The 25,787-nt window shown below is 36.1% G+C and overlaps 1 protein-coding gene across 2 annotated transcripts in view; it reads left to right on the top strand.

Annotated features, from left to right (window-relative positions):
* Positions 1 to 25,787, top strand: part of NKAIN2 (sodium/potassium transporting ATPase interacting 2) — a 523,842-nt gene that overhangs the window by 252,382 nt on the left and 245,673 nt on the right. For both annotated transcript variants that reach the window (XM_005518328.3, XM_088052854.1), the window contains exon 3: positions 24,317 to 24,397. In XM_005518328.3, coding sequence (XP_005518385.1) covers positions 24,317 to 24,397 — 81 coding nt within the window. The remainder of the gene's footprint in view (positions 1 to 24,316; positions 24,398 to 25,787) is intronic.

The raw sequence follows: 25,787 nt of genomic DNA, 5'->3' as shown, positions 1-25,787 counted from the left end.
TGTTTTTGTTGGGGTTTTTTTTTTTGGGGGGGGGGGTGCAGGGGGGACAGCTTTGGTGTTAAGTATCCTGTGGGGGGTTGTTTGCTGGTTTAAGTTTGGATTTTTGAGTGAGGTTTTAGACTAGGCAACTGTAGCATTTGTTGCTTCCTCTTTCATTTAAGTCTATCAAAGTGGTCACAGTTGGATCCTGCCATTAGTTGAATGGGAGGACAGTTTCCATTTCTTTACAGTGTAACCTTTATCCTCAGGGAGTACAAAAATCAGAGAAATGTTAGCCTTCTCCCTGTAGGGCTTGACTCTCAATAAATAATCTATCATCTTTCTCTCCATCGTTTTTTATGTAATCTATTTGAAGCTGCATGGTGAGTGCTGAGTGCTGAATGTCAATGACAACTGTTTTAAGACAGCCAGAAATATTCATTAATATGCTTCTGCATAGTTTGCTCTTTCATTTCACTGATACTTGGAACTATCTCTACTCAGTTATTTGGAAACATTTACTCTTATCAGTGTTTTGTTGAGAACTTATATGGAAATAAATGGCTTAATAGAATATATTTATTTACATTCTTCAAAGATCTACTGGCCATTAGGACTTGTTAGCTGATCAGTGTAGCATAGACAAGGAATCACGTTGCTTGTTTTTGATCTTTTATACCAAAAGTAAGAAAACCCTTTTTAAATTATTCAAAGTGGTTGAGGTTTGCACCGACTCTTGTGAAAAGAGGATTACTCTCGTACCTTTAAGGACAGGATTATTGGCAGGATGGGTAAAGACCTTGTTAAGATCTGGATAAGAGATTTGCCAAGAAGGCCAATGACATCCTGATTTGTATCAAGAGCAGTGTGGCCAGCAGGACCAGAGAAGTGATCGATTCTCTGTACTCAGCACTGGTGAGGTCACACCTCAAGTGCTGTGTCCAGTTCTGGGCCCCTCACTTCAAGAAAGACATTGAGGGGCTGAAGTGTGTCCAGAGGAGGGAAACAGAGCTGATGAAGGGTCTGGAGCACAAGTGTTATGAGGAGTAGTTGGGAGAACTGGGGTTGTTCATCCTGGAGAAAAGGAAGCTCAGGGGTGACCTTATTGCTCTCTACAACTACCTGAAAGGAGATTGTAGCACGTTTGTAGTCGATCTTTCCTTCCAGACAACTAGTGACATGACAAGAGGACATGGCCTCAAGCTGCAGCAGGGGAGGTTCAGGTAGGGTGTCAGGAGGAATTTCTGCACTGAAAGGGTTGTTAAGCACTGGAATAGACTGCCCAGGAAGGTTGTGGAGTCACTATCCCTGGAGGCATCCAATAAACAACTGGAAGTTCCATGGTCTAGTTGACAAAATGGTGACCAGTCAAAGGTTGTACTTGATGATCTTGGAGCATTTTTTCCAACATAAATGAATCTGAGCATCTCTGATAAGAGAGCCATGCTGAGTTCTGTCTTACTATGTGTCTCTTTGAAGCTTGACTGCACTGCTTTCAGTTATACTTCTAATTACCAAACCCAAGAAAACCACATGACAAGGGGACATTTAGAAAGCCAAGGCATAAAATGAGTGTGCTATGCTGCAGTGAAAACTGATCCTCACCTGTCTAAGGATTCCCTGCTGTAAAGCTTCTGTGGGAAGCAGAGTGGTAAGAGAATGGAGAATGACATCATTAACAGTTTAACTATTTGAAGTTTTCCTGAGCTATAGATGAAATATTTATAGCTACCAGAAGGAGAAATGCTATTAATCCACTCCTTATGAAAGGCTTTTAGTCAAGAGTCGTGTGTATGCTGTGGTTGTCACCAGTGAAAATGGAAAGCTTTTAATATACATAACAGATAACACTTGTAATTGAAATTCTATTTCTTTCCTTTCACTAATCCAGGGAATAAACAATGAATAGCTGCAGTTTGGCTAGCTACTTATTTTAAAATGTCTCTCCAATTGTAAGTTTTCTCTCTCTGTATTTCCTTCCAGAATAAACACTTATCCAAAAATTTGCCTCTACTTTTACCAGATGAGGAATGTTTTGCTGTAACTAAATTATATGCAGCCTCAATTTGATTCTAGTAAAAATTGCAGCCCTCAAAATGCCAGGCATAACTTGAATATTAATTTCTACCTTTTTCTTTAAAAGTTAAAGGCTCTTTTGGAAGAATAAAATGGGTACAGAATATCACTATTTTACTAGTTTCCACAGTCTTTTGCAAGTATCATGAGTATTGTGACAAGCTACTAAGAATGTTAACAGTAGAAAAAGGTTAGTGTTGATGCTAACACAAGATCTAATTAGAAGTTTTTAATTTCACTTATTCATTAATGTAGTTGAACTACCTGTTCTTTAATTTTCTATGAATAGACAGCTGTGGGGAGTAATGAGATGCTTGCGGAAGTGAACAAAGATATTCAGTCAGACAACTAAGTAATCAATCCTACATACACCTACGTGCACATTTTAACTTTTTATTTATCAGGAACACACTGGACTTAGCAGGATTACTTGGGTATAAAGATAAGCATGACCATGTTTGGGGAATTGTGGTTATAAATTCTGATCCACAATATGATTGACTGAAAAGAGAATTTCTGCTGGAATTTAATACAGAACTAACACAGAACAGAAAAAGCAACTTCTCTTTTTAAATTAAATCAAATTTAAATGCAAATCTACAGTGTGAGAGGATTTTTTGCCTAATGAGCTTTCTAACCCTCATAAATAGAATGATGACTTCGCATTTCAGATCTATGAAAGAGGTGCACTTGTAGCAGGAATTTTGAAGATATTCTACCAAACCAATATATCTGGTCAATCTTGCAAAAACACTTTTTATAATATTTATGCAATATATCAAAGAATTTACATTGTTCTCTATGTCTTCCCATTTCTGGATGTATTCCTTTGAATGACCTTAATAATCATGAAACTTCAGAACTGAGAGACAAAGCAATCCAATGATTACAATCTTGTACATTTGAGTATTAGTTGAAGTTGAAAGCAAATCCTACATTCGAGTGGAATATTCTTGGTTCAATGTATTGATTGTTCACATAAGTAAAGCAGCTTTGCTTTCATGTGAGCTCTGAAACAGCCGGAACAACAGAACTAGGTACTATCTTCACCAAAACTAGAGAGGAACAAAGTATTACTGTTTAGTATCTAGTAGCCAATGGATCAAGAAATTGTTTTATATGATGTTGGAGTCAAACTTTAAGTATATAGAATATATTTGCAAAAATGCCTTTTGATTAATTGTGAAGTAAAAAAGTCCAGCTTAAAAAATTTTGTTTCTATGCATTTACAATTTTGAAAAGGCATTTCTGAGCATTATCACCTACTTATGCGAGTAATAAATTATATGTTCTATGGAAAATTGCAGACTAATTTCACACCTTTTAGTTTAACTAAGCTTTCTTGTCAGAATGCTGGGATTTGAATTATCACACAGCAAATGCATGGTCTGTAAAGTTGCTCCTGTTAATATCATTATTAATCACTTTTGTTGCAGTAAATTCTAAGAGCTAACCAGGAAGGTGCTCTGTTGTGCTTAACAGGGTATAAATACAGCAATGGTGGGATAAGATAGTAACTTGGAGAGAGAAGTTAAAAGTGAGAGAACATAGCAACCACAGAGACAAAGGCAAGAGCAAACCCAAAAAGGGAAACACCTGTGTTTTATGGCAGGCATATACCAAGCTGCCATTTTGCAAGGGATCCCCCGTTTAGATCCTAACACCCAATGACCATGCACTAGGTGAGACTGGACTTTTGTTATGGTTTCCTATGACTGTCAAATTCCCAGAAAACTCTGGAATTTGGAGCATCACCCCATGCACACTCTCAGCATGCTGAAAGATGCTGCTGGAACTGAAAAGCATTGACGTGTAGAGGCTCAGCAGAGGGGATTCTAGTCATAACTGCAGAAAGGTCTCAGACTGATGTTCCCTGTCTGGCTTCTTTCTGTGATTGTAAAGGCAGGAGAGTCCCTCTGAAGTTTTACCTCATTTGCCTGGAGAACAGAGAGGGATCACTGTGACTCTGTCCAGTGTCTGCTGTTTGAAGCCTGCTGGGGTACAATTATTATGGAAGAGTTTATTGATTATCTTAAAAATAAGAGCTTGCAGATAAGCGTCTTTACAGCTTTGTCTCCTTTTCTAACAAGATGACATGTTAGATGCCATACACATTATTAAATGTCTAGCCTGTATCAGATACAGGATGTCACAAAGAGATGACACAGTTATCACAGGCCAGCAGACACGAGGATTTTAAATCCTTGTCTGGATTATAGACCTGGTGTAAATACATGGGAAGCTATTGCTTTCACTGGAACTTAACTGAATGTAGTAGCTAAGAATTTGTTGTTAAGGGCTAAAACTAATGCTGATAAGAAGGGGTATTTTCCCCATGGTAAATGAGAAGAAATAGCAACACCACCACCATATTAGCAACTTAACTGTAGGAGTACTTGTATTAAAGCCTGAAAATAACCAGCATCTATTTTGTCAAGACCTTCCTCCCGTTCAAAGATCTCATGATATTGCAGGTGCAGAATTTATTCAGGACTTGCTCTTTATTTTTGTAATATGAATTTAATTATCATGGAAAGAGGCTACTTGATAGAATTAAAAATTAAGTCATGTTTTGGGTTTTTTTTGTATACTCTGAACAGCCATGAGCATACTGTAATTGACATCTCTGTTAGCATCTGCATTATAACCTGACAGGTAGCTCATCCTAGGCCAATAGGTGGAACAGTGGATTAGTTTCAATAGTAATGTATGTACATTTTCCCTGACAGAATATTTCAAACTTTGGCCTGTCTGCCACATATAATCTGATCAGAAAAGGTATTTTTACAGCACTCGATACTGTAGTTTCTAAGTGCTTCACAAATATTTCACATTATCAGCATTTTAAAACTGAGAAAATGAGGTCATATTTCTGAAAAATAAATATATAGATATAAGCATAGCGTCTTTCTTCCAGCATAATCTGCTGCGTTAGGAAGTTTTATAATATATATATTTTTTCTTTGTTTTTGCTTTTTTTTTCTGTTTGCTTCTTCTTATTCTATTGTTCTTATAGAGGAGGTTTCATAACATCATTGCAAACACTGGTGAGGGAATTAAATTTTGATATGTAGTGTCTGTTAGACTGAATTTAATAAAACAAAACCCAAAAGTTCATTCTTCAGTAGTATAATATTTAACATTGCATTTTGTTTCACCAGATATCTCATACTTAGTCATCTTCCTTACTTAAGTTCCAGTGAGTCCAATGGACTTTTGTTGAATGCTTGAAGTTAATAATTTATGTTTATATGTACTTTCAAATGAGTATTAAATTTATCATTCTAGTTTAAAGCATTAGATAACAAAAAAGTGTAGACAATCTTTGCCCATGAAATAGATATTACCTGATGATGACCCCAGAATTCTTTCATTTATTGTTGTTAACTGAAGCTGTTTGATCCTGTCACAGAAGAGAAATGGTTAAGAAATCTTTGATTTGTCCTTTTTAAATCTATATAGGTTTGGACCTACATTTAGGATCCAGTGTGAAATTCCTGAGCATGCTGTGTAAATGTTTCCAGTGCTTGCTTAATATTTTTCCACTTTTCTTATCACATAGAAAAGTGTATTGTTAAATTTTGCACTGTGTGGAGCTTGCTAAAGGGGAAACACAAATGAACATGCAGGAGTGATGTATGGCATGCACACAGAAAGAGTGTAAACACTAGTAAATAGCTTCCACAGTATGGGTCCAGTATGGGTCATTAAGAAATGAGAATTTGGCAGAAAAGTCACAATAAATTGCAGAGTTGTGTCTCTGATTTTTAGCTCTTGAAACCAGTGAACTGTGAGTCAGGTTTTACCATTAACGCGTTTGGGTGGCAAAAGGGAAAATACTGGGTGACAATGAGCAAGACTGCAAGAAAATAAACAAGAACAAGTGAATGCTTTTGTGGGTGGTGAGAAACACAAGAGTTCTTTTATGAAGGTAGAAACTATTGTCATAGATACAGAGAGAGCAGTTTGTGGAACTAGTTAAAATGTCCATGGAAAGTTAGCCAATATATGACAATATTGTCAGAAGTGAAAGGAAATGGGATAAAAGTGCTGGGGAAAAATCCTGACATGGTGAACTTCACAGTCTATGGCTATAAAGTTTTGCTTTCAAGGATAAATATAGCAGGTATTGCATCCTCTGATTTCCATGAATTTGTGAAGTCATGATTTTGCTTACAGCTGTATACTCTAGGAACAGAGCATATGGCTCAGGACCTGAACAAGTGTTGCAGTTGAAATAACTGCAAACATTTCGTTGCTGTTCAAAAATTCTTTCAGATCAATAACCTTTGCTGTCTTTAGAAAAGGCTTGAAGAATTTCTGCCAGGAATCATAATGACACTGAGGTTGTTTTTTGGTTGCTTGCTTTTACTTTCTTTGTAATTTATGGAGTCTCTTCAAAAATATAGCAATTTTTTTTTCTGGTTCTTGTACTTGAAAATGAGTCAATAAAGCCATCGAAGTTTCTCATATTCTTTGTCACAAAGAAACAGAAGTTTAAAGATAAAACTGTAGGCTTTTAGGGGACGTGATTGTTGGGGTTTTTTTGTAAGGAAATTACAAGAATAAAATAAGAAAATAAAATAAAATAAAATAATTAATAATAATAAATAAAATAAAATAATAAAATAAAATAAAATAAGAAAGCATCATTATGGGAATAAAAAAAATAAAAATGAAAATATGTAGTTACTAAGACAGGAAAAACATTGAAGACTGCTTACCTGATATTTCTTAGGATAGCAACACAAAGCAGGAAATGTCATACTGCTGGGAAATTTTATAAATATGCCAGAAGCAACTGACAAGTGTAAAATTATTCTTGGAGTACAGCAAAGCTACAAACAAACTAAAAAATATTTCAACAGCATGTCTGACAACAGAATAAAAAAAATTAAAGACCAGTTGTAAACTCAGTGTTGGAAAGAAATGGTGTTAGGCTGATATTTGAATGTTACTGTCTGCACAGGTGATGTTTGGAGTCCTTGCTCTTTATATTTGCACAGTTTTCGTCACATCATTTACAATGAAACTGAACTAAAGCAAAAATATCCTTATAAATAACAATGGGCTAGGAGCTTTGTGTGTATATTTTTTTTTTTAATCACATTAATGGAAAGGAGGATAGCACTGTAATGAAGCAGCATTTATTAATTTATTGATTGATTGATTGATTGATTTAAAATCAAGGCTGATTTTCATAAAACAGTTCTTTAATATGTGTTAATCTACAGAAATGCCACAACCCTTGTGATGTTTCAAAATATAGCTATGTGGCTAATAGTCTTGTGTCTTCCAGTTGTGAAACTAAGTGAATCTATTCTAACAATTATATGTATTGTCTTAGAATTAATATAAAATAAGAAAATTAGCCATAATTTTATACTTTACCTATCCAGTTTCTTAATTGCATCCATTTCTTAATTTCTTTCTAACACATAGAAAACAAAGGTAGCAAACTAATCGTATAAATTTTTTTTAATTTGCTGGATAATATTTTGTCTCTTTCCATTGAATTCCTGCAATTTCTTTATTGCTACATTTGATCCACCAGGTTGGGTGTCAAAAAACATATGGAAAGGAGCTTGCCACACCACACAGATCTTCTCACTTGATCTGTCATATCAGTGATTTATACACGCTGGCTACATATCATTTTGAGGAATAATTCTTAACACTGCAATTCATGCCAGAACCAAGAATTTAGGGGACTAACGTTTCTTTAAGTCAGAGATTCAGGACTTTTCTCTGTTTAGGTAGTTGTTCTCATATCTTTCTTCCATCAATAAAAATGTTGCACTGAAGGCTTTTAAGGCCTAATTTCTGAAGGTTTATATATATAGCAGTCTTTTATTTTCCACAGCAAAATAAGATATTAAGACAGAAATCCCTGCTGAATGATAACAATTGTACAGACCAGTACTCTTTTCACTGAAAGTTAGAGGATCACACCTGCAACCTGCACTTGACACCTTCTCTAAGACTTGCCATCAATTAATTTGAATGTCCTACAAGTATATCCCATGGGATAACTTTAAAAAGATTCACTTCACTGCTTCCTAATACACGTTCAGCAGGCAAAATCCTCAACACACTAAGAGCAGTGCTGAGGAAAATAGGAAATGTAAGTTATAATTTGAGGCTACACAGCATTTTTGCTCAAAAATGAGTGCCATGGGAATGTCACCACGACAGTAGGTTCTCACTTAAACTGGGAGTAGAAGGGTGGCCACAGAATTAATTCAGTCAAAGACACTGCCAGTGTGGGATCTCAGCAGAGTGCCAGGGTGCACATGCACCTACAGGCAAGTGCAGTCTGAGGCTGGGTGAGACAAGAAAGTATTTAGTAATGGGAAAGGACATAAATTTCTAGGTATTTCCCTCTTTCTAGGTCTGCATCTTCTAAAAACTCAGTTAGTACAATGAGCATTTATGTAAGTCCCCAGATGAGTCCATATTTCTTTTGCTCAGCCAAGACTTTCTGATTCCTTTGGACCAATTCTGTCTGGTAGGGGAGAGTTTTCTAATTTTATAACTAGATGTATGTGACAAGTCTATGGTTGTTCTAGACTTACATTTTTTCATTTTAATGCCAGACTGCTTTGCAGTTGATTTCAATGTTTTTCTGTTGGGAGGGTGGTCCTGCAGCTGAGATTGCAAACATAACCTAATTGTTCTTTTATCTTTCTTGCCATTTCATTAGTGTTCTGGGACAGAATCCAACTACCATGGAAGTTTTCTTAATCATTTTGGTCTAATTACTTGCTGATCACTACTGACCTGATAATGGTGCTCTGACAATCCTTCTTCTCTTTTTTTTCTTTCTTTTTACCACTTGGAGTTTTAGAGTTTTATACTTATCTTTCTGGCTTTTGTTCCCAAGTGCTTACATGAGACACACATCCTGCCTACATTTTAAAATATTCTTTTTCTTCTGACAGTAAAACTATACTTTTTATGCTTTTGTTCTTTAAAATGTGACCATACTTTCCAATAACCTCTTGTGGCTTATATATTTGAACATTATCTTATTTACTTAACCTTTTACTTGCTTCTTTCTGAGACTTTATATCTCTTTGCAGTATTAATACTTCTATCTTCCTTACCCTCTTTGCTTTGAAAGTTCTCCTGTTTGTTCTCTGCATTACTAATACTATGGGATACATTTAAAGCAGAAAGGACAGCAAAGGAATATTTAAAAATGTGAAGAGATGAACAAAAAAAAGCAGCAAGATTTGGGCAACTTATTGAAATTTCTTGTAGAAAAAAGACAGCAGATCTTTTCTATGGGACTGTTCTCTTAAGTATCATCAATGAATGGGGACGTATTACCGAAGTCCCAGCAGTGCATTTACTGAACATGTGAAGTTTGAAACTAGGATGGGGGAAAAGAAATTACTGTATCTATTTAATGATTTCCAGAGTGATAGTCAGGTTTTGTAATAAGTGTTTATCAGCAGTTTCCATTACAGAACCTTGATATTTAACCACTTTTATGAACAGGCTATATTTAAACCCTTTAAACTGAAGTTTTGCCCAAATCTATTTATTATTTTACCGTCAAAACAACTCAGCTTTTTTGATCATATAGATCGATTGAACTAAAAACAAACAAACAAAAGCAAAACCAAGAAGGTTTTTTTTTGGGTTTTGACAGCTGTTACATAAATATGTTCTAAGACTTCCGTCTTGCAAAGTCAATGTGACATTTGACATAGAAAGAAGGAGGGAAGAGATGCCTCAGGGCATCATTTCAGGTTGTCCCTTGTCCTCATTGCAAATTCATCTAGATTTGTTAGAATGGGCAGGGATTTCAAGTCAGGGGATGGCAACAAACTCTAGGCAAGAGAGGCAGAATGCAGCCATCCACCCTGCAACTGCGCCACAGCGCTGCTTTGCTCCGGCTGAACAAAGGGATGAACCCTGGGGGCTCCTCAGGCTCTTACTCAATCCATGTCTCTCCTGGCTCAGGCAACTGGCACCTTTGTAGAAGGGAGAACAAAGAAGACCTTCACACCAGTGGTGTGGCAGGAAGCCATCATTCAGTGTGGGGAGAGAGGGGAGGGCAGAGCACAGAAGCCTCTAGTCCATATAATTGTGTGTGGTAGGGTGTTGCCTTCTGTCATTTTGTTGCCTGGATTGGCACAGTTTTGTTTTAAGAGGCTGAGAGTCTCTAATGGCTCATGCATTGATCAACATCTCTGTGTAACAGTGGTTTGGGGTTTCTTTTTGTTTTCAATGTGTCCTTTAAACAATATAGAAGTATTTATACCTATGTATTAACAGAAGACTCATCTGGGAGCTATTATCAACTCATGTGGAAGACACTGCTCATCACACATTATTAACTGTGGCTACTTGACTGCATAACACCCACTATCCATAACCAGTGCAGCTGAGAAAATGCTTACACCTACACTTTTTCAAGCACAGGAGCAAGAGTCTATTAAAGCTGCAAATGGAGCATCCAAGACTGAGAAACTTCTAAAACTGACACTACCTCTGTGACCTTTATTTAGCCACCTGTGTTTTTGAATTATGCTACAGTCTTTAATTGTGTGATCAAAGTGAGCATCTCCTTATTAGTGCACAACATGGTTTTCTGGCACTGGTAATGAATAATGTGGTTGCCTTCAGCATCCCAGACTCATTTGTGGCAGAAACGTCTCATCTCTAACATGGGACTAATAACTATTATCCTGCCCAGGCAGTGCTTTAGGAAGGTATTCCTTGCTTAAGATACACTCAGAAGCTACAGTAAGTCATCTAGCCTAAGAAAATCCAACAAACGGGTGATTTTGCATGATATTCAATAAATAAAGCAGAAATATGGATTGGGTGATGAAGGCAAAAATAAGTGTTGAACAGCAATATCCAGTGAACCTCTACTGTGATACATGAAAAAAAATTGGATGTTGATGTAAATTATCATGGGTAACTTTTCATTCTTTTCTAAATTTTCCAGGACTTAAACTTGCCTTTGGATGCTTTGAAACACCTTTTTTCCTCTTTTTCTTTATTTTTATCTTTGCATGGAATATATTTTTGTGCTTGGACAGAAATATACTTTTGAAATATGCAAACAATCAGGCCAGCAGAATAATCAAATTTAATTCAAGCATGAAAGATAAGCCTGAACTTTAGCTTGCACAGATACAAGATTTTTCAATAGTCACAAAATTATCTTGTTGATTTTCAGACAGCAGCAATTAAAAAATGACATTTTCCTACTGGTTGTTTCAGTACTTGTTTCCACATACCTGGTGGAGTATGCACTCTTTCTGGCACTTTGAAATTAAATTGGAGAGCAGGAGAAACCCGTTCAATTTTCATTATATCTCCCAGAATTTGGAATACTTCAGTCTGGTCGCTTAAAAAACCCAATGCTTTTCCAAGCACATTTATCAGTTTGTCATGCTGTTTTCTCCTGTCATAAAACTGTCATCACAGACTCTCTGATGTGGCAGTGCTGGGGGCACTGGCAAAGCTCCTTGGCTCAGCCAAGCTCAGATTTTGCATGGCAAGTTGGGTTGCTCCAGTGAAAGTCACATGGCTCTTTTGCCTCAATGTGCAAGCTACCGTGCCTTTCATTGCTAATGTCATCAAATGCCATCTTGACATCTGGATATATTCCGAACCCATTTGAAGTATCAGCTGTTTATTCCTTCACTGCTGACCTTTCTTACCTTCTTATAGTTTTTTCAGCTATCATCCTTTCAATAACCTGCTATTTTTACTTTTACTGAAAAGTGCTGGGAAAGGATCTGTGTAGCAGTGAGTGTTTATCAAAATAATGTGTATGCTTTTCCATCTGAGCTGTACATAGGTCATAATGCCAAGAAAGATATGTAAGAATCAAAGAATCGAAAGAAAAGCTGGGTTGGGAAAAAGCCCTGAATCATTTTACCAAATATCCCTACAAAAGGGAAACAAAGTTCTGTAATCTGATGTTTCAAGGCAGCTTATGGACCCACAGTCACATTGTTAGTTTTCTTGACTATATTTGCTGTGTTTCCTAATGTTCTAACGTCAGAAATCCTGCTGCAGTTGATTTTATTTATGTTACGTGACAAGTTCATATGCATCTTGTACACTGAAAGTCAGTTTAATTCCCTCATCGTGTATTTCTCAAGAATTTTTTTAAAGACTTGTTTAATTTAAAGCTTAAATAATCTTAGATTCCAATTTGCTGAGTTATAAGTGTTATATAAAGAATATGACGTCCAGCCTTATATTGAAATAATATCTATTCTCAACAATGGTCCTGAAAACAAAACCAATAAATGATGTTTAAATTTCTGTCAGAATTTTGTGCCATATCTTTAGGACAAACTAGGTTTATTTTTCTATCTCAGCTCTATGGTTTCATATAATAATTTGTTTACTTTCTTCTCAATCTAATCCAATTACATTTGCAAAGCTATCCTGGTTTCAAATTTTGTAAAATGGGGTGAGTACGTATTTTTGCTTTATTTTTTTTTTCCTTTCAATTAGAGGCATATGGTGCACAATACTTAATCTATACTTCTAACCTGCCCTACTCTCATTTCATTTCATAGCGGCTTTGTTCATCAGTGTCTTATCTGCTTTTATTCTGTTTCACTCCCAGTACCATATTTTTCTTTGTAAAAGAGATACAAAAATGGTGATGGCAAGATACATTTTCAGTGAGTGAAAAAAAAAAAAAAGGAAAAAAAGCACAAAGACATAGCCTATTAGTATCTCAGCTCTAGCAGTTCTTCCTACAAAAGAAATGGCACTTTTGTGGCTATGCAGGCTACCCATGTAAAACCCTTTTTTGGCACCTCTGTGTACTGGAATCGTCCAACTAGCTGATAAGCAGGCACCATGCCACCGAAGCAGATGGGCATAGCTGTAGAGAGCCAAAAGACAATGTATGTGCATCAAGTGTGGATGTTGGTGGCAGGCTTCCCAGTCAGTGATGTCTTAACGATTAAATGTCTCGAGTTTTTTGCATCTGTAGTTACAGAGATGCCAGCCTTAGTGCTGAATGGTGTTTGACATTTTCTTCTGGTGTGTTTATAAATTATAGGGATTTTTTTTGTGAATGCTTGACGTGGAAGATACTTGGAATAAGAAGGTTAGCAGTAAAGGAAATAATAGCAATAACTTTTTCCAGCCCTAAACAGCTGCATATTCTCACCCAAAACTAAGCAAAAAAAAAAAAATTCCAGAAGGTGAAAGCATTTTTCAGGACATTTGAGATATTCAGAGGAGAGAAGCAACAGGTACTTAAGAGAAAGAAAATCAAATACAATCAGAGATATACATTTACCATAATATTACCAATAAAAGGATTTGGAGCTGACGCCATGAAAGGAAGCCTCTCAAAGGCATGCATAAAGAACATTATGCTATTCTTTGATCATATCACATTTAGGGAAATAGAATTTGACCAGTCTATGTATATTAAGAGGGCTGGACCACAACATTATCTGATTTAATCTCTGGTTTCTTCTCAGAACTGCAAAAACCTAGGGCATGGAATATTTTTAGCTAATGTGTTTTTGATGCAAGTTGAAAGAGAAGGGAAAGGCAGTTTCCCTAATATCATCTAAGAGAAGAATTTTCTTTGTTTCCTGAGTAATACAGAGCAAATTTGCACACAGTCAGGTATAAATCTCCTTGAGAAAGGCCCTAATTAATCCAATGAGCAAACAAAGTGTAAAGTGTTTTGGTGATTTGAGAAAAATCAGAGATTGATTTATTGATAAAGAAAATGCTTTTAAAATAGTACTTCCTTTGAGTATACACAGTCTGGTTTCAGCACAAAATTATTTTTTTTTAGGCAAACACAGTCCTAAATCTCCCTGAAGAAACTAGAAAATTAAGTCCCTTTTGTATTTTATCCTCTTTTTGAAAGTGATGTTTGTCTATCTACATTCATTGTTAAAGCTTCAGATTACTCTTTCATTTAATTCAATACCTTCAGGATTGAAAAAGACTGAAAAAAACCCCATGTTGTATTAAAACATACTGCCCTTGCCAGACCACGCAGTCTTGCCCATCAGATTTACTAGAAGGGAATTGGAAGAGTATTCTCTGTCTTCTTTCCCTTTGTTGTTGCTCATTAGACTCACTCCGAGAATCCGTCCCATGGAGGTGGGTGCAGTGACGCTCTCGCAGGTATGCACCCCCTACACAAGGAAAATGTGTCTGATCCTGCACTCCCCACACAGTTCCATGAGGCTAGGTTTTGTGCCTCCAGAACTTGGCTCCATCCCCTCCAACTTTCTTAACCTCCTGAACAAAATTCAGTCTGGCTCCATTGTATGGCTGGCTGTAAACACTCTGCAGATCCGGTTTCTGTGTGTTACCGCCAAGGAATAGGAAGTGACCTTTGCCATTGACTGGTACTCTCAAGGCAGCTACCAACCTCCCAAAAGAGAGTTGCCAGCCAGTGACTTTGAAGGCCTTATGCACTCCATTCTGCAATTCTGAAACACAAAGTCTCCTAGTATCTTAGACACATCCCAATATTTTTTTATGAAATTTCAGAGTGGTCTAAGGAATTTCTTTAAAACTGTGCTGTAATAAACAGTTTGGAGAGTGGCAAGAAAGAATTTGATGGTCCTCATTTATTTTTTCCTGCGGTAAGTCTTTAGTTACAGTTATATCTCCTTTGGAATATAAACATTGAAGACCACACTCAAAGCTCTGTGGACTCAACCACCAGGCTTCTCAGGACTTTGTCTGTTAAGGCATTAAGCCAAAGAAAGCTGAAGGAAGAAAACAATACCTGGAAAGCTGAATAAAAGCATTTCAATTTATCAAAAAGATATTATTATAAATGGCTTAGGTTTAGTTTTAGCAAGAATTTTGGTATATTCTCTGAGGGAGATGGATTCCCTTTATAAATAGTTGTAGTTGGCACTCAAATACTGAGGCATCAATAAAAGAATCTAAATAAATGTCAGTAAACTTCTGTTCCTAGCAACAGTAGCTATTGATTTTATTTTTTGCACTCTGTTAAAAATGAACATTGAAAGAATTCTGATTGTCCTGATTTGTATTTTTAATAGAGAATTCAAATGGGAACAGCTGCTAAACGTTCCATTAAAATAAACTGTTCAACGACTGAATTATAATCAAGATTTTTCTTTTTGGGTGTTTCTGAAAAGCCCAGAGACACCAAGGAAACAGTCAATACATGTCTAGCTCCATCAATTGCTAACGTCTGAAGCAAATTACAGCTTCCCACTTTTCCAGCAAGAAGCCTCTCTCGCTAGAGTGAGGATATGTGTCTTATGTTTATTTTAGCTGACAAGAACACCTTTCCTTCCTCACTACACGTTGTCCAGTTCAAACTGGAGGAAGTGAAAGTATTCCTACTGAGGGCTGGCCACTCAGCAGAACAGGCAGATTCCTCCTAGGACTGCCTCAGGCTGGAAAGGGCCTGGAGAAGTGGTGCCCAGCTGGTGAGCTGGTTTACCCTGGGTGGAATGCAGGCATGTAGCAAGGCGGGCACAGCACAGAGCCCACATGGAGGAACACTGCTGCCCTGCAGAGGGGCTGGACCATCAGTGTGGCCTCTTGAACTGGCACCATCAGCGGAGCCTCTTAGTAGAGTGATCCCTGGACTGGGCAATGGCAAATAGCAACCTCACTTCTTGGCAAGGCAGCATTCACGTATTCTGCAGAAAAGCAATTACATCATCCTCTTGAGCACGTTTTCAAACATTTCTTAACAATTGAGGCAGACTTGTATGTACAAAACCATTCTGCCACCTATCACTTTCATGCTAAATTTGTGGAATTTATTTATTTTTTTTTTTTTTATTTTGCAGTGTGGTGATTCCATAGTAGTATTCGCTTTTAGAGGAAGGCTTCAATAAAGCAATTTATAGTATCCAATGATCTTGTTTATGTTTCTTTTTTATTGGTAATTAATTGGTAAAATGTTCTCGGAAGCTACAAGTTACAGTGGAACTTTACCACAATTCCTGCAATTTTCTACTAAAATTTGTTTTATAAAAATATATATAACTATTGGAAGCAGTTTGGATTCCTGTGAATACAATTTCTGCACTGATAACTATGCAATACCTCTGAGGAAATCCAGCTCTTGAAATGCTTTGTATTTTAGGAGTATTCTAGAAGGTACAGTTTGAAAAAATTCTTTCAAAATATTTCTAGCCCTGTAATTGAAGAACCAAATGACAAAGTCACGTCATTTTGGTTTCTATTTTTTTTTTTCCCCTATGCCAAGTTTGATATAAATTTAACAGCTGATTAGAACTGGTCAAAAAATAATGTCATTTCAAAGCCATTATTTCAAGTTTTTATATCTCAAACAGCATTGATTTCTACTGCTACAAGCTCTTGAGGTAGATCCTGGTAGATTAATGTTGGAATTGAAGCAGAAAGGTTAAAAAAGGTTCAAAACAGTTCTACTTTAAGGCTGACTATTGTGTAACCAGCTCAAGTCATGTCTTGAAATATAGAGCTATAAGCAAGAATTCTGTTATAAAGAAAGCCTTTTGATTTATATTTAAATGAGAACTATCATTTTCCTGTTACTTACATTTAATTAGTGATTTCTAAATTGAGAGACTTTATAATCTGTTCTACAATAAGAAGAATACTGAAAAAGTATGGAAATAACATAAGAAGAAAAATATCAGTCCATCTGTGAATGTATGTATGTGTACTCGTGTCTGCAGCTGGTTGGATATGTACTGTGTTGCAGTACACTGAGTATTCAGATATTTGAAGTTACTGCCTGCTGATCAATGTTTCACAGCAAAGATGTGATCAAAGATATACAGGAAATGAATGATGAGTGAAGCCAAACCAATTAAATTTCTACTGCTATGTCAAAAGATAAAATAAATATGTCCAGTTAAAATTTTTTCCTTACCTTACTTTCTTTATACATAGAATACACTTTTGTTAAAAAGCTCAAGAATTGTAACATATTGATTCAGAAGAAACCTAAATCCCTGCCAAACCTCCCCTAAAAACAAAACAAACAAGCAAGCAAAAAACAAAACCAACAACAACAAAAAAAAATTGCCCTAACCAAGACAAGAAGAAAAGATTTGAGATGAAAGGAAGAAAAATTCTTTGCTCCCCTTTTGGATGAAGAATGGCAGAAATACTGTCCTTTTAAGGAAAACTTTTTTAAAAGTACCTATTCAATTCCAGAGTACTTTCAGTTGAGGATCCAGACTATTTGTAACTCCCTATTGAAACACAGTAGATTGACTGAACAATGCTACAGTGAAACTAAGTTCTTCTACATTTTGGGCATTCACCCTTACAGGATCATATTGAAAGAAATTATTATTATTATTGGTAAGAATAGAGTGACTACACTGAGAAAATGTTATAGATCTTCCTCAGGAAGGCTGCATGAATGGGCTGATACATCTCCAGTGTTGTTCATGGTTTCCTGGAATGGAAGTTTGTCATTTATTGTTGTGGGTTATATCTTCTGTGGTATAGTTAGCCACCGATTTAGAAGCTGAAGAACAAATGAAAGTAATGCAATACCAAAAAACACTTTTCTCAATCTTTTACACTAAAATAAAAAGAGCTGTGAATCCAAGAAACAGGAAATGAACAAATGAATGATTCAAGATTAAGCATTAGTGGGCCATCAGGAAGTGTAGGATATAAGCAACAGTAGTTCTCAGAACATGTCTCTTCAACAGCCCATCAGTGATATTTTACCCCTTACTGATTTTAAATTAGTAATTTAAGCAGTGATGCTTAAATCACTTTGGTCTTGTTTATGTGGGGGTAAAAAGGAATATATATCCGCATAGTGCAGTGTTACTATCTTATTCTTTGTCTCCAGTATAACATTTTTGATGGGCTCTGTGACACTGAGAATTTTGCCTTTGAGAAGTTAGGCTTTCCAGATAGCAAGAGTAGAGTGATCTGTGTCAGACACTGGGAAATGAACCGAGCCCTGAAAGTGCCTTTCCTCTGAATTGAGTGTAATGGGAATCTAGATGCTGCTCAGAGGAGGACATCTGCATTGCAGACATCTAAATGCGGGCAGATGGATACTACTCTGACAGTAATGTGCTCCCTAGAAATTCAACTTATTTTATGTAAAAGGAGTTGAAGCCATGTCTTCAAAACAAAAAGCAAATCTCTGCTGTGCTTTCTGTTCCCAGCATAATTCTGGCACAAAGAGGATGGAACAAAACAGGAACAGCCAAAAGAAATAAGTCCAGTGAGTCCCACTCAAGCTAGAACTCCCTGGCTATGAGTAGATTGAGGGCTGACTGCAGCCCTGATATGATTATCAATGTACTGGGCTCTGGGCTGTACCTTTATCCATTTATGACCTGACAAGAAGATGCCTCAACTTTCCTCCTGTCTTTTATGCTTATTAATTCTCATGCACATCAAAAAAAAAAAATAGAGTTAATAAATAATATAAAATCAGGGCTTATAACTGAGTTCAAGGAGCTTGAAGGTTTATACATAGCCATGGGGTGTATGGAAGCCTCTGGAAAGAAATTTTAAGCAGCATTTGTTCTATATCTGCAAGAACTTATTGCCCAAAAGGAAGGAAAAAACCATTCCAACAGCGATTTTCTGTTTGGTAGTGACCATTTCTGATGCACATGACAGTTCAGCATCTTTCAGTCAGGCTTGGCAGAGGACACTAATGACTAAAGTGTAATGACAAGTACAATACAAGTAATGATAAAATATCAGTCAGATTTTTATCTGAGGGAACAAAGGAAAGGAGAAAAAAATACATAAATGTGTGACTGATGAAAGACTGAAGAGTGAAGGAATCACAATGCCAATTGGTTAAAGAATTCCCTGATAAACACAAGCAGAAAACTAGACTGTCATTGCAATTTGAGAGAGAAAACTACAGCAACTCAAAATGGATGCTATGGAATCAATTCATATTTTCTTAAAAGCAGATGCTCACAAGGATGGACAGTGCTCTGATACTATAGCCATGATTAAAAATAAATGAAAAAGAAATAAAATCTAGCAAGAAATATCTAAGTCTTAATGAAAGGAAGAATTCAGCCAAGCAAAACTAGTGCAAGCTGCATGCTGTGACAACCAACAAGCAATGAAAAAAAATCAGAGGATTATGTCATTCTGCAAGAGCTTCCCAGTACATTCAGGAAAGTCAATGAACATTAATTGGACTGGTTGCACAAAATCTTCTGCTGCCAGGAATATTATTTGTTGTCAAGACTACTGGTTTTGGCCCTGAGCTCTTCTCCAGTGAGGCCTATAGATAACTGCTGGTCAGGGAAGACTTTCATCTGAATCATTAAAAGCAGAGCATGGTTGCTCTTTGTGTTAGGTTCCTGAGAGCAGCAGTCCGGCCTGAAACATCTGTTCCTCATGCATCCAGTCACTGAATCTCTTCTGGGTGAGAATTTGACTTCAGATTCCTCTTTGGAGTCAGGAGCTGGTTTCTGATCCTGTTCTGCACTGGAAGCTTCCCATGGATGTGTGGCTCCTGCTGGGTTCTAGAACTGGATTCTCCACCATGTTGTGCTGCCCGTATCCTCAACAGCTCTCCAGGAAAAACCTCAGGCAATGGGAATAGGAAGGAAACAGCAAAATGCACAGAGCAGAAGAAATCAGAGCTGATGCCTACAAAGCAGCCACATGAAGTCCCACTGTAGACTGATGTCTTTTCTGCTTCAGATGGACTTCTCACAGGGGAATCTAGGTGATTCTATCAGTTCCCAGCATATGGAAACAAGAGGAAGAGCTAGTATATTGATGCCAAGTATTGAGAATTTCACTTTTTATCATATTTGATGGGGAAAATATAGGTTTGAAAATTGTATTTCTATGTGATATATCTTCATAGACTGAGTAAATTAGGGGAAAATAATTTTAGAAACAAAGATAATTATATTCTGGACAGTTCTTACTGCATTGCTGGAAAGAGATGCTCTTCCTAGACATGCTGAGCTCAAGGTAATCTTTGAACAAATCAATTACTGTCGTCCAGATAGCATAAACAATCACATATTTAATCACTATGGTAAATGTAGTAATTATAATTTTAGAAATTACTTCAGTTTCTTTTTTCTGGATGTAGCACAGAAGGGTCTTGGGGAATATTTTCAGATTTAGAAGAATCTGAAACTAATGTAATGTAAATTTCTAAAAAGAAAATAAATAGCAAATCATTAATCATAACAATTAAATTGCTTTGAATTGCACAATATAGGTCTCGGCCCATGTATCCCTCAGACAAATGTGTTGGTAAGTGACTCACAAATCAGAAAAGAATTTGGGAGCAAGAGAAATTCCATGTAAAGTTCTGTGGGAAAAAAAAATAATGCTTTAATTTAAAATACTCAGAGATATCAAAGTTTCTGTCTATTTATGCTCGAAAGGTATGGGACATACTTCTCCTCCAGGCAAAGTGTGACAAGAATATTAGATGTGACCTCTGCTGACCATGTTTATATCAAAAGCAGTTGTGGCCTACATGAACCTTTGCTTCTTGTTCTCTTGTGATCGTTTTTCCATTTGGCTTAATTATTAAGTGAAGTGTTTTAATTTCTTTGACCTCCAGTTTCCCTGTTAGTAAATTTTAGATAATGTGACTTAGCCAACTTTGACAGAAGTGTGAAGAGAAATGTACAGGTTCTAAGTACTGGTACAAGTATTTTAATATCTCAGTTTTCCATTCCCCAAGAAAAAATACATCCTATATTCATTTGTGATGATTCATAATGAATGTAACTACACAGTATCAATAAACCATAACATACCTAATTCTCAAAATTATTTGCAGAGAGTTATAAATTAATGTTTACTATTCAAGTATTCAGCCTTAACCTTCTAGTTATACCTCTTTCCAGTGTGAATCTCCATAAAAATAATAAACTTCATTGTCATTGCTGTGGCCCTTCTTAGTATCTCCTGCTTGGTCAAGTGTGTATTCATCAAAGTTCTTGTCTTGCTGTTATGTGACTGCTGTAGCATTGTGATGGCTTCTGTCAGATCATATCTGCTGCCTTGAACTCACACATATGAGAAAAAAAATACAGCTGTAGCCCTTTGAAGAACTCTTATAAAATATGCTTCTAATTAGATACATGTGATAGAGTGTCAGAGGGATTTGTTCACTGTCACAGACCTTTGGTGCTGAATTTCTTCAACAGTTTGCTGAAGCACATAGAAAACAAGAGGCATTTATGACTGCTTGAGTTAAAATGCAGAGATAAGAGATGTGCTACATCTGAAGCCTCTGAAATAAGAAGCAATGGGAAGCAGAAACATCCTTGTATTTCAAGACAACTAAACTGAGTGTTTATCCACAGAATTCAATTATTACAACATTTCAAAAGGAAGAAGTTTAAAACATACTTTAAAAAGACATTTTTAGCCTTACCTGTAATCCAAAAAGAGATTCTTGTTAAAAGAGTGTGTCTAAATGGCAGATAAATGCACTAGTTTTTTGATGATAAACTTGGCAGTGAAAAAGAAAAGTTTTGTTTCTTCATGTAATAAGGTTCTCTGCTGGCACAAACAGTTCCAAAGTTCCTTGAAATGTTCTGTTGAATGTCCTGTGCATGTTGAGCTCTTTAATCAGTTGTTGCTTACATCCAATGGGACATGCTGTCCTATGAACAGCCGACCTAATGAAACCAGGTTTCCAGTGTCTCTCTCTCCCACATTTTTCCCCCCTTCATGTTGATTGATAAATGATGTCCTTGTAAGTCTTTCTCTGTATAAGGACTTAATAGTGTCTATTCCCATTTGTGCAGCCATTTTCCTGAAACTTTTGTGGATAAAGTATCTTCAAATCTGCTTGTATTATTTTCTCCAATTTGCTTAAAATTATTCTGGAGCACAAAATAATTTGAAGGCAACAGAAACTGCACATTTTGTATTTTTGAGAAACCATTCCAAATGCAGTATCTAGAATTTTCACTATATGAAATCCAGTTATCTTCATGTGTCAGAAGGAGTGTTTTTATTATCTATATGAGAATATGTAGCATTACAGTATTAAAGTATTTGACAAAAACCAACAAGTTGGAATGCTGTAAATTTGGTTAACAAAGCTAAATTAAGATTATTGAATCTAAATTAATGTTTTCTTCTGTTGTTTTGTAGTTATAAAGCTCCATGTTACATGTCAAGAGGGGTATAGTGTGAGAAAGCTATAGGAAAATAAAATGCTTAATATGTTTAAGGTCTCAAAGTTTTACTTTAAAAAAAGTGTTACGATTCTCCAGCTGAACTCAGATCCTATTTTCCAAAGTTTTATTAGCAGTCTGCATTCAAAGTGTAGATGTGGATTATCTGGGCCATCTCTAGAGATATTCTGACCTCAACTGGAAAAATCCCTGCAAAACTTGATCCATGCTGGTTGTGCTTTGAGCAGAGGTTGGACCAGGTGACCTCCAGAGAGTTCTCCTGACCTAAATAAATCTGTCATCTGTGACCAGAAAGAGCTGACATATAAAGTATATGTAGTCAGTATGCTTTAAATACATGAAAATACCTTTGTATAAAGCAATTCAAGCATTTGTAGCTATATTAGTTTCTGTTAAATGAAAAACTACTTTAATTATAACTTTTAAAAATCTGAACATGGTCCAGCTAAGCTAGGCTGGCTGGAAAATATTTTGTTATTCTGTAAAAATAAAAAATTAGAACAGGTCTAAATTTTGGTCATATTGGATATAGTCTCACTTTAGATCCTGGGAAATGGCAGAATTGTTTTATTTTCACAATGTCTAGATAAGGTTGAAAATGGCATGTTGAATAATCAACAGTGTGATGCAAGAGAGATGCAAGAAGAATCCTGCACATGTTGTTACTGAATGAAGGGAAAGAGATTTTCATTCATGACAAACAATAGTTTTTCATGTAATTTTTGGTATGGAATGGATAGCATACACTCCAAAATATAGTCTGCTAATTTGGAATATGAACAACATGGAGGTGTGCAGAAAATACACCTTCCAGATTTGTAAAAACATCTTTCAAAATAATCAATGTTGTTTGGAGGAAAGGCCACAAGACATGAAGAGTAAGCCTGTAAATACTTGTAAGGAGTGGGGTGGTGGTATAAAAGGATAAATCAGCTCTCAGCTATAACAGGTAGGAAATGGTGTCCTATTGCTGTCGTATTTCACATGTACGCAAGGCCTTGCAAAATGAAATAAACAAACGTGGAATTGAATTGTGAACTAGAGGATGGCTGCAACAGCCATCAGAAAAATGTTTGAAGATCTTGGAGTTTAGGAGATGATGGAATATTTGTCAGGGGAAGTTCTTAAATGCAAACATTAGATAAGAGTAACAACAGCAGGTCAAACTTTATTATACAGGATCCTCCAGCATTACAGCAGGGGAATGTACTTTCCCATCCTAGCACATAAGGTCTTGTGAATATAAAACAGAAGCAGAATAGTGGACAGAAAGAGAGAAAAAATGTATTCCATTACTCCCATCAGATACATGAATAAGACATTTGACAACTACCAATGAACAGATATTGCTTAAATATTAGCACTTCTCCTGTACACTCTAAAACAAAATGAAAAAGTATTAAAATAAAATTTAAAAACCCCAAAGAATCTGTCAGTCTTCCTCTTGAAGGTGTTGAATAATTATGAACTGTGCTTTGGAAGGTCACAAAATAAATTGATAGAGGCAAGAATCATGAATACATTCCCCCATATTTTGTAGAAATAATTCAGAAATAGATAGATAGATAGATAGATAGATAGATAGATAGATAGATAGATAGATAGAAAGAGAGATAAATAGATTTTCTTCAAGTTATATATATATGCTTGGTTTATTGACACTAAATCTGAAGTGTTGAAAAAATCTAGTGCTAGTTCAATTAGGCTGTTATTTAGTAGGTTATATTTTGAATTATGAGTTCTGCATTTCTAATATAATTAATACAATAATATAACAGCTACTAATAATAACTAATATAATTGATATTACATGCCCCTCTATTGTAGCATTACCCATTTGAACATAAAGAAAGATATACAGATTAGTCTCAAATTCAAGTGTCAGATTTATCAACTGTTTCCTGAAATGCAGGTGTTCTGGTGTGACTGAGTACTCACTAGGTCGCTCAACACTGTGGCAGGGAAAGGAAAGAATTTATTTATGATTCTCTTTTATGTGTAACATTTTTATTCATGGGCACCATACTTGTTTTTTTCTTGGATTGAGCTAAGGAACTAAGTTTAACTCAGTTGAGAGTGGAATTGTTAATTCTGTGTTTCTCTCTTCCTCCCTACAGTATGCTGTCTGGCTGGTCCTTTGGGTTACATGGAACGTGTTTGTTATCTGCTTCTATTTGGAGGCTGGAGACCTTTCAAAGGTAATTTACCACTGGATACATTTAAGTCATCAACTCTTTGTTGACATGCCCCAGACTGTGCTGTTTTACTCATTCTTTTAGTGCTACCTAAATGAGTGCCGTAGTTTGTTGGAAATTTGGAGTATTCTGGATAGGTTAGAAGCTTTTAAACTAGGCAGTAATGAGCATATGCATTCTGATGCCCACAACAATAATTGTATATATTCTTTAAAAGAAAATTACCTCTTTTTGCCCCCCTCAGTAGTCCTGCAATGCAAATTTCACCCATGTGAGAGATGTTAATTAATGATTTCATGAATACAAAACATTACCACCAGAGGGGCAAACAAATATTTATCATACCTTTTAGCTTGCTGTTACTTAGCTGCATTCCTTTCAGAGATCTTGTACATGGTACTATAGTTTTAAAATAAGGGGTCTTTCATTAAATTAAGATGTAAACTGAGGTACCAGAACAGATTGCCGTTTGGCTTCATCAGTTTTTTTTTAGGTTTGTGCTTCTGGTAGGATTGTTTTCCTTGAACACTTGTACGCAGTAAAAATCCATAGGAAAAAAATATATTTTCCTAAGAGCAACATATTTATGGAGTTTTATTGACAGTGTGAGCAGTTGATAGTGGCCTCAAACCAACACTCCTACTTTCTAAGGTGTTCCCCAGAAAGGTGGCAATTTATGACATAAAAGACAAGCAGTGGCAATACTTTTTTTCAGAGTAATATGCTTCAATTGAGTCTAGATATTGCTGAATTATGCTCACGGTGCTATGAACTGACCATCAAGGAGAATCCCTAGTGTCAAATACACCACATTCTTTTCTTGACTCAGATTTTAATTTTTGTACCTGATTATAGGGAGTTTAGTCCAACTGTAAATTACAGATGTAATCCTGTGATCCTTTGTGAGTTACTGATACCTTATTATACAGAAGGTTAAACACAATTATAGGGAGAATAAATGAGGCATAGATTCTTCCTTGCCTGTTGTTTCTTTCAAATTACCCCCAAAGTACAAAAGCTACTAGAGACAAGGTATTTCATCCCCATGTATTCTCTTTCTTCAAAAGATGCTGACTTCAAAAGGATCAGAATTTCATTTCCTGAGGGTGTAAAGTAATTTTCTGCAGGTAAAACATTACACTTTCCTGATTTTATACTTTCAGGCAGGCCCAATCTCATTAAAAGCTTGGCAAAAACGTAGCAAATAAAAGAACCTGCATGTATTATCTTTTATTTGGTCAAAATTTTTTGTTGCCAGGAGAACTAACATATATAAGAAACCCAGCACCTGTTGTACATTTATATTCAACCCAATCCACCCTCTTTCCACCTGCTTGTTTCAGCCACCTGCATTCCTAAACTTGTAAATGTTGGGATGCTTATCTTGCCGAGG

This window comes from Pseudopodoces humilis, chromosome 3 (genome assembly GCF_049639895.1).
Source record: "Pseudopodoces humilis isolate 2021_Gansu_Grassland_sample_001 chromosome 3, ASM4963989v1, whole genome shotgun sequence".
Lineage (NCBI taxonomy): Eukaryota > Metazoa > Chordata > Aves > Passeriformes > Paridae > Pseudopodoces > Pseudopodoces humilis.
Note: the sequence above shows the minus strand (reverse complement) of the source record. Positions and strands in the feature narration are given on the sequence as shown.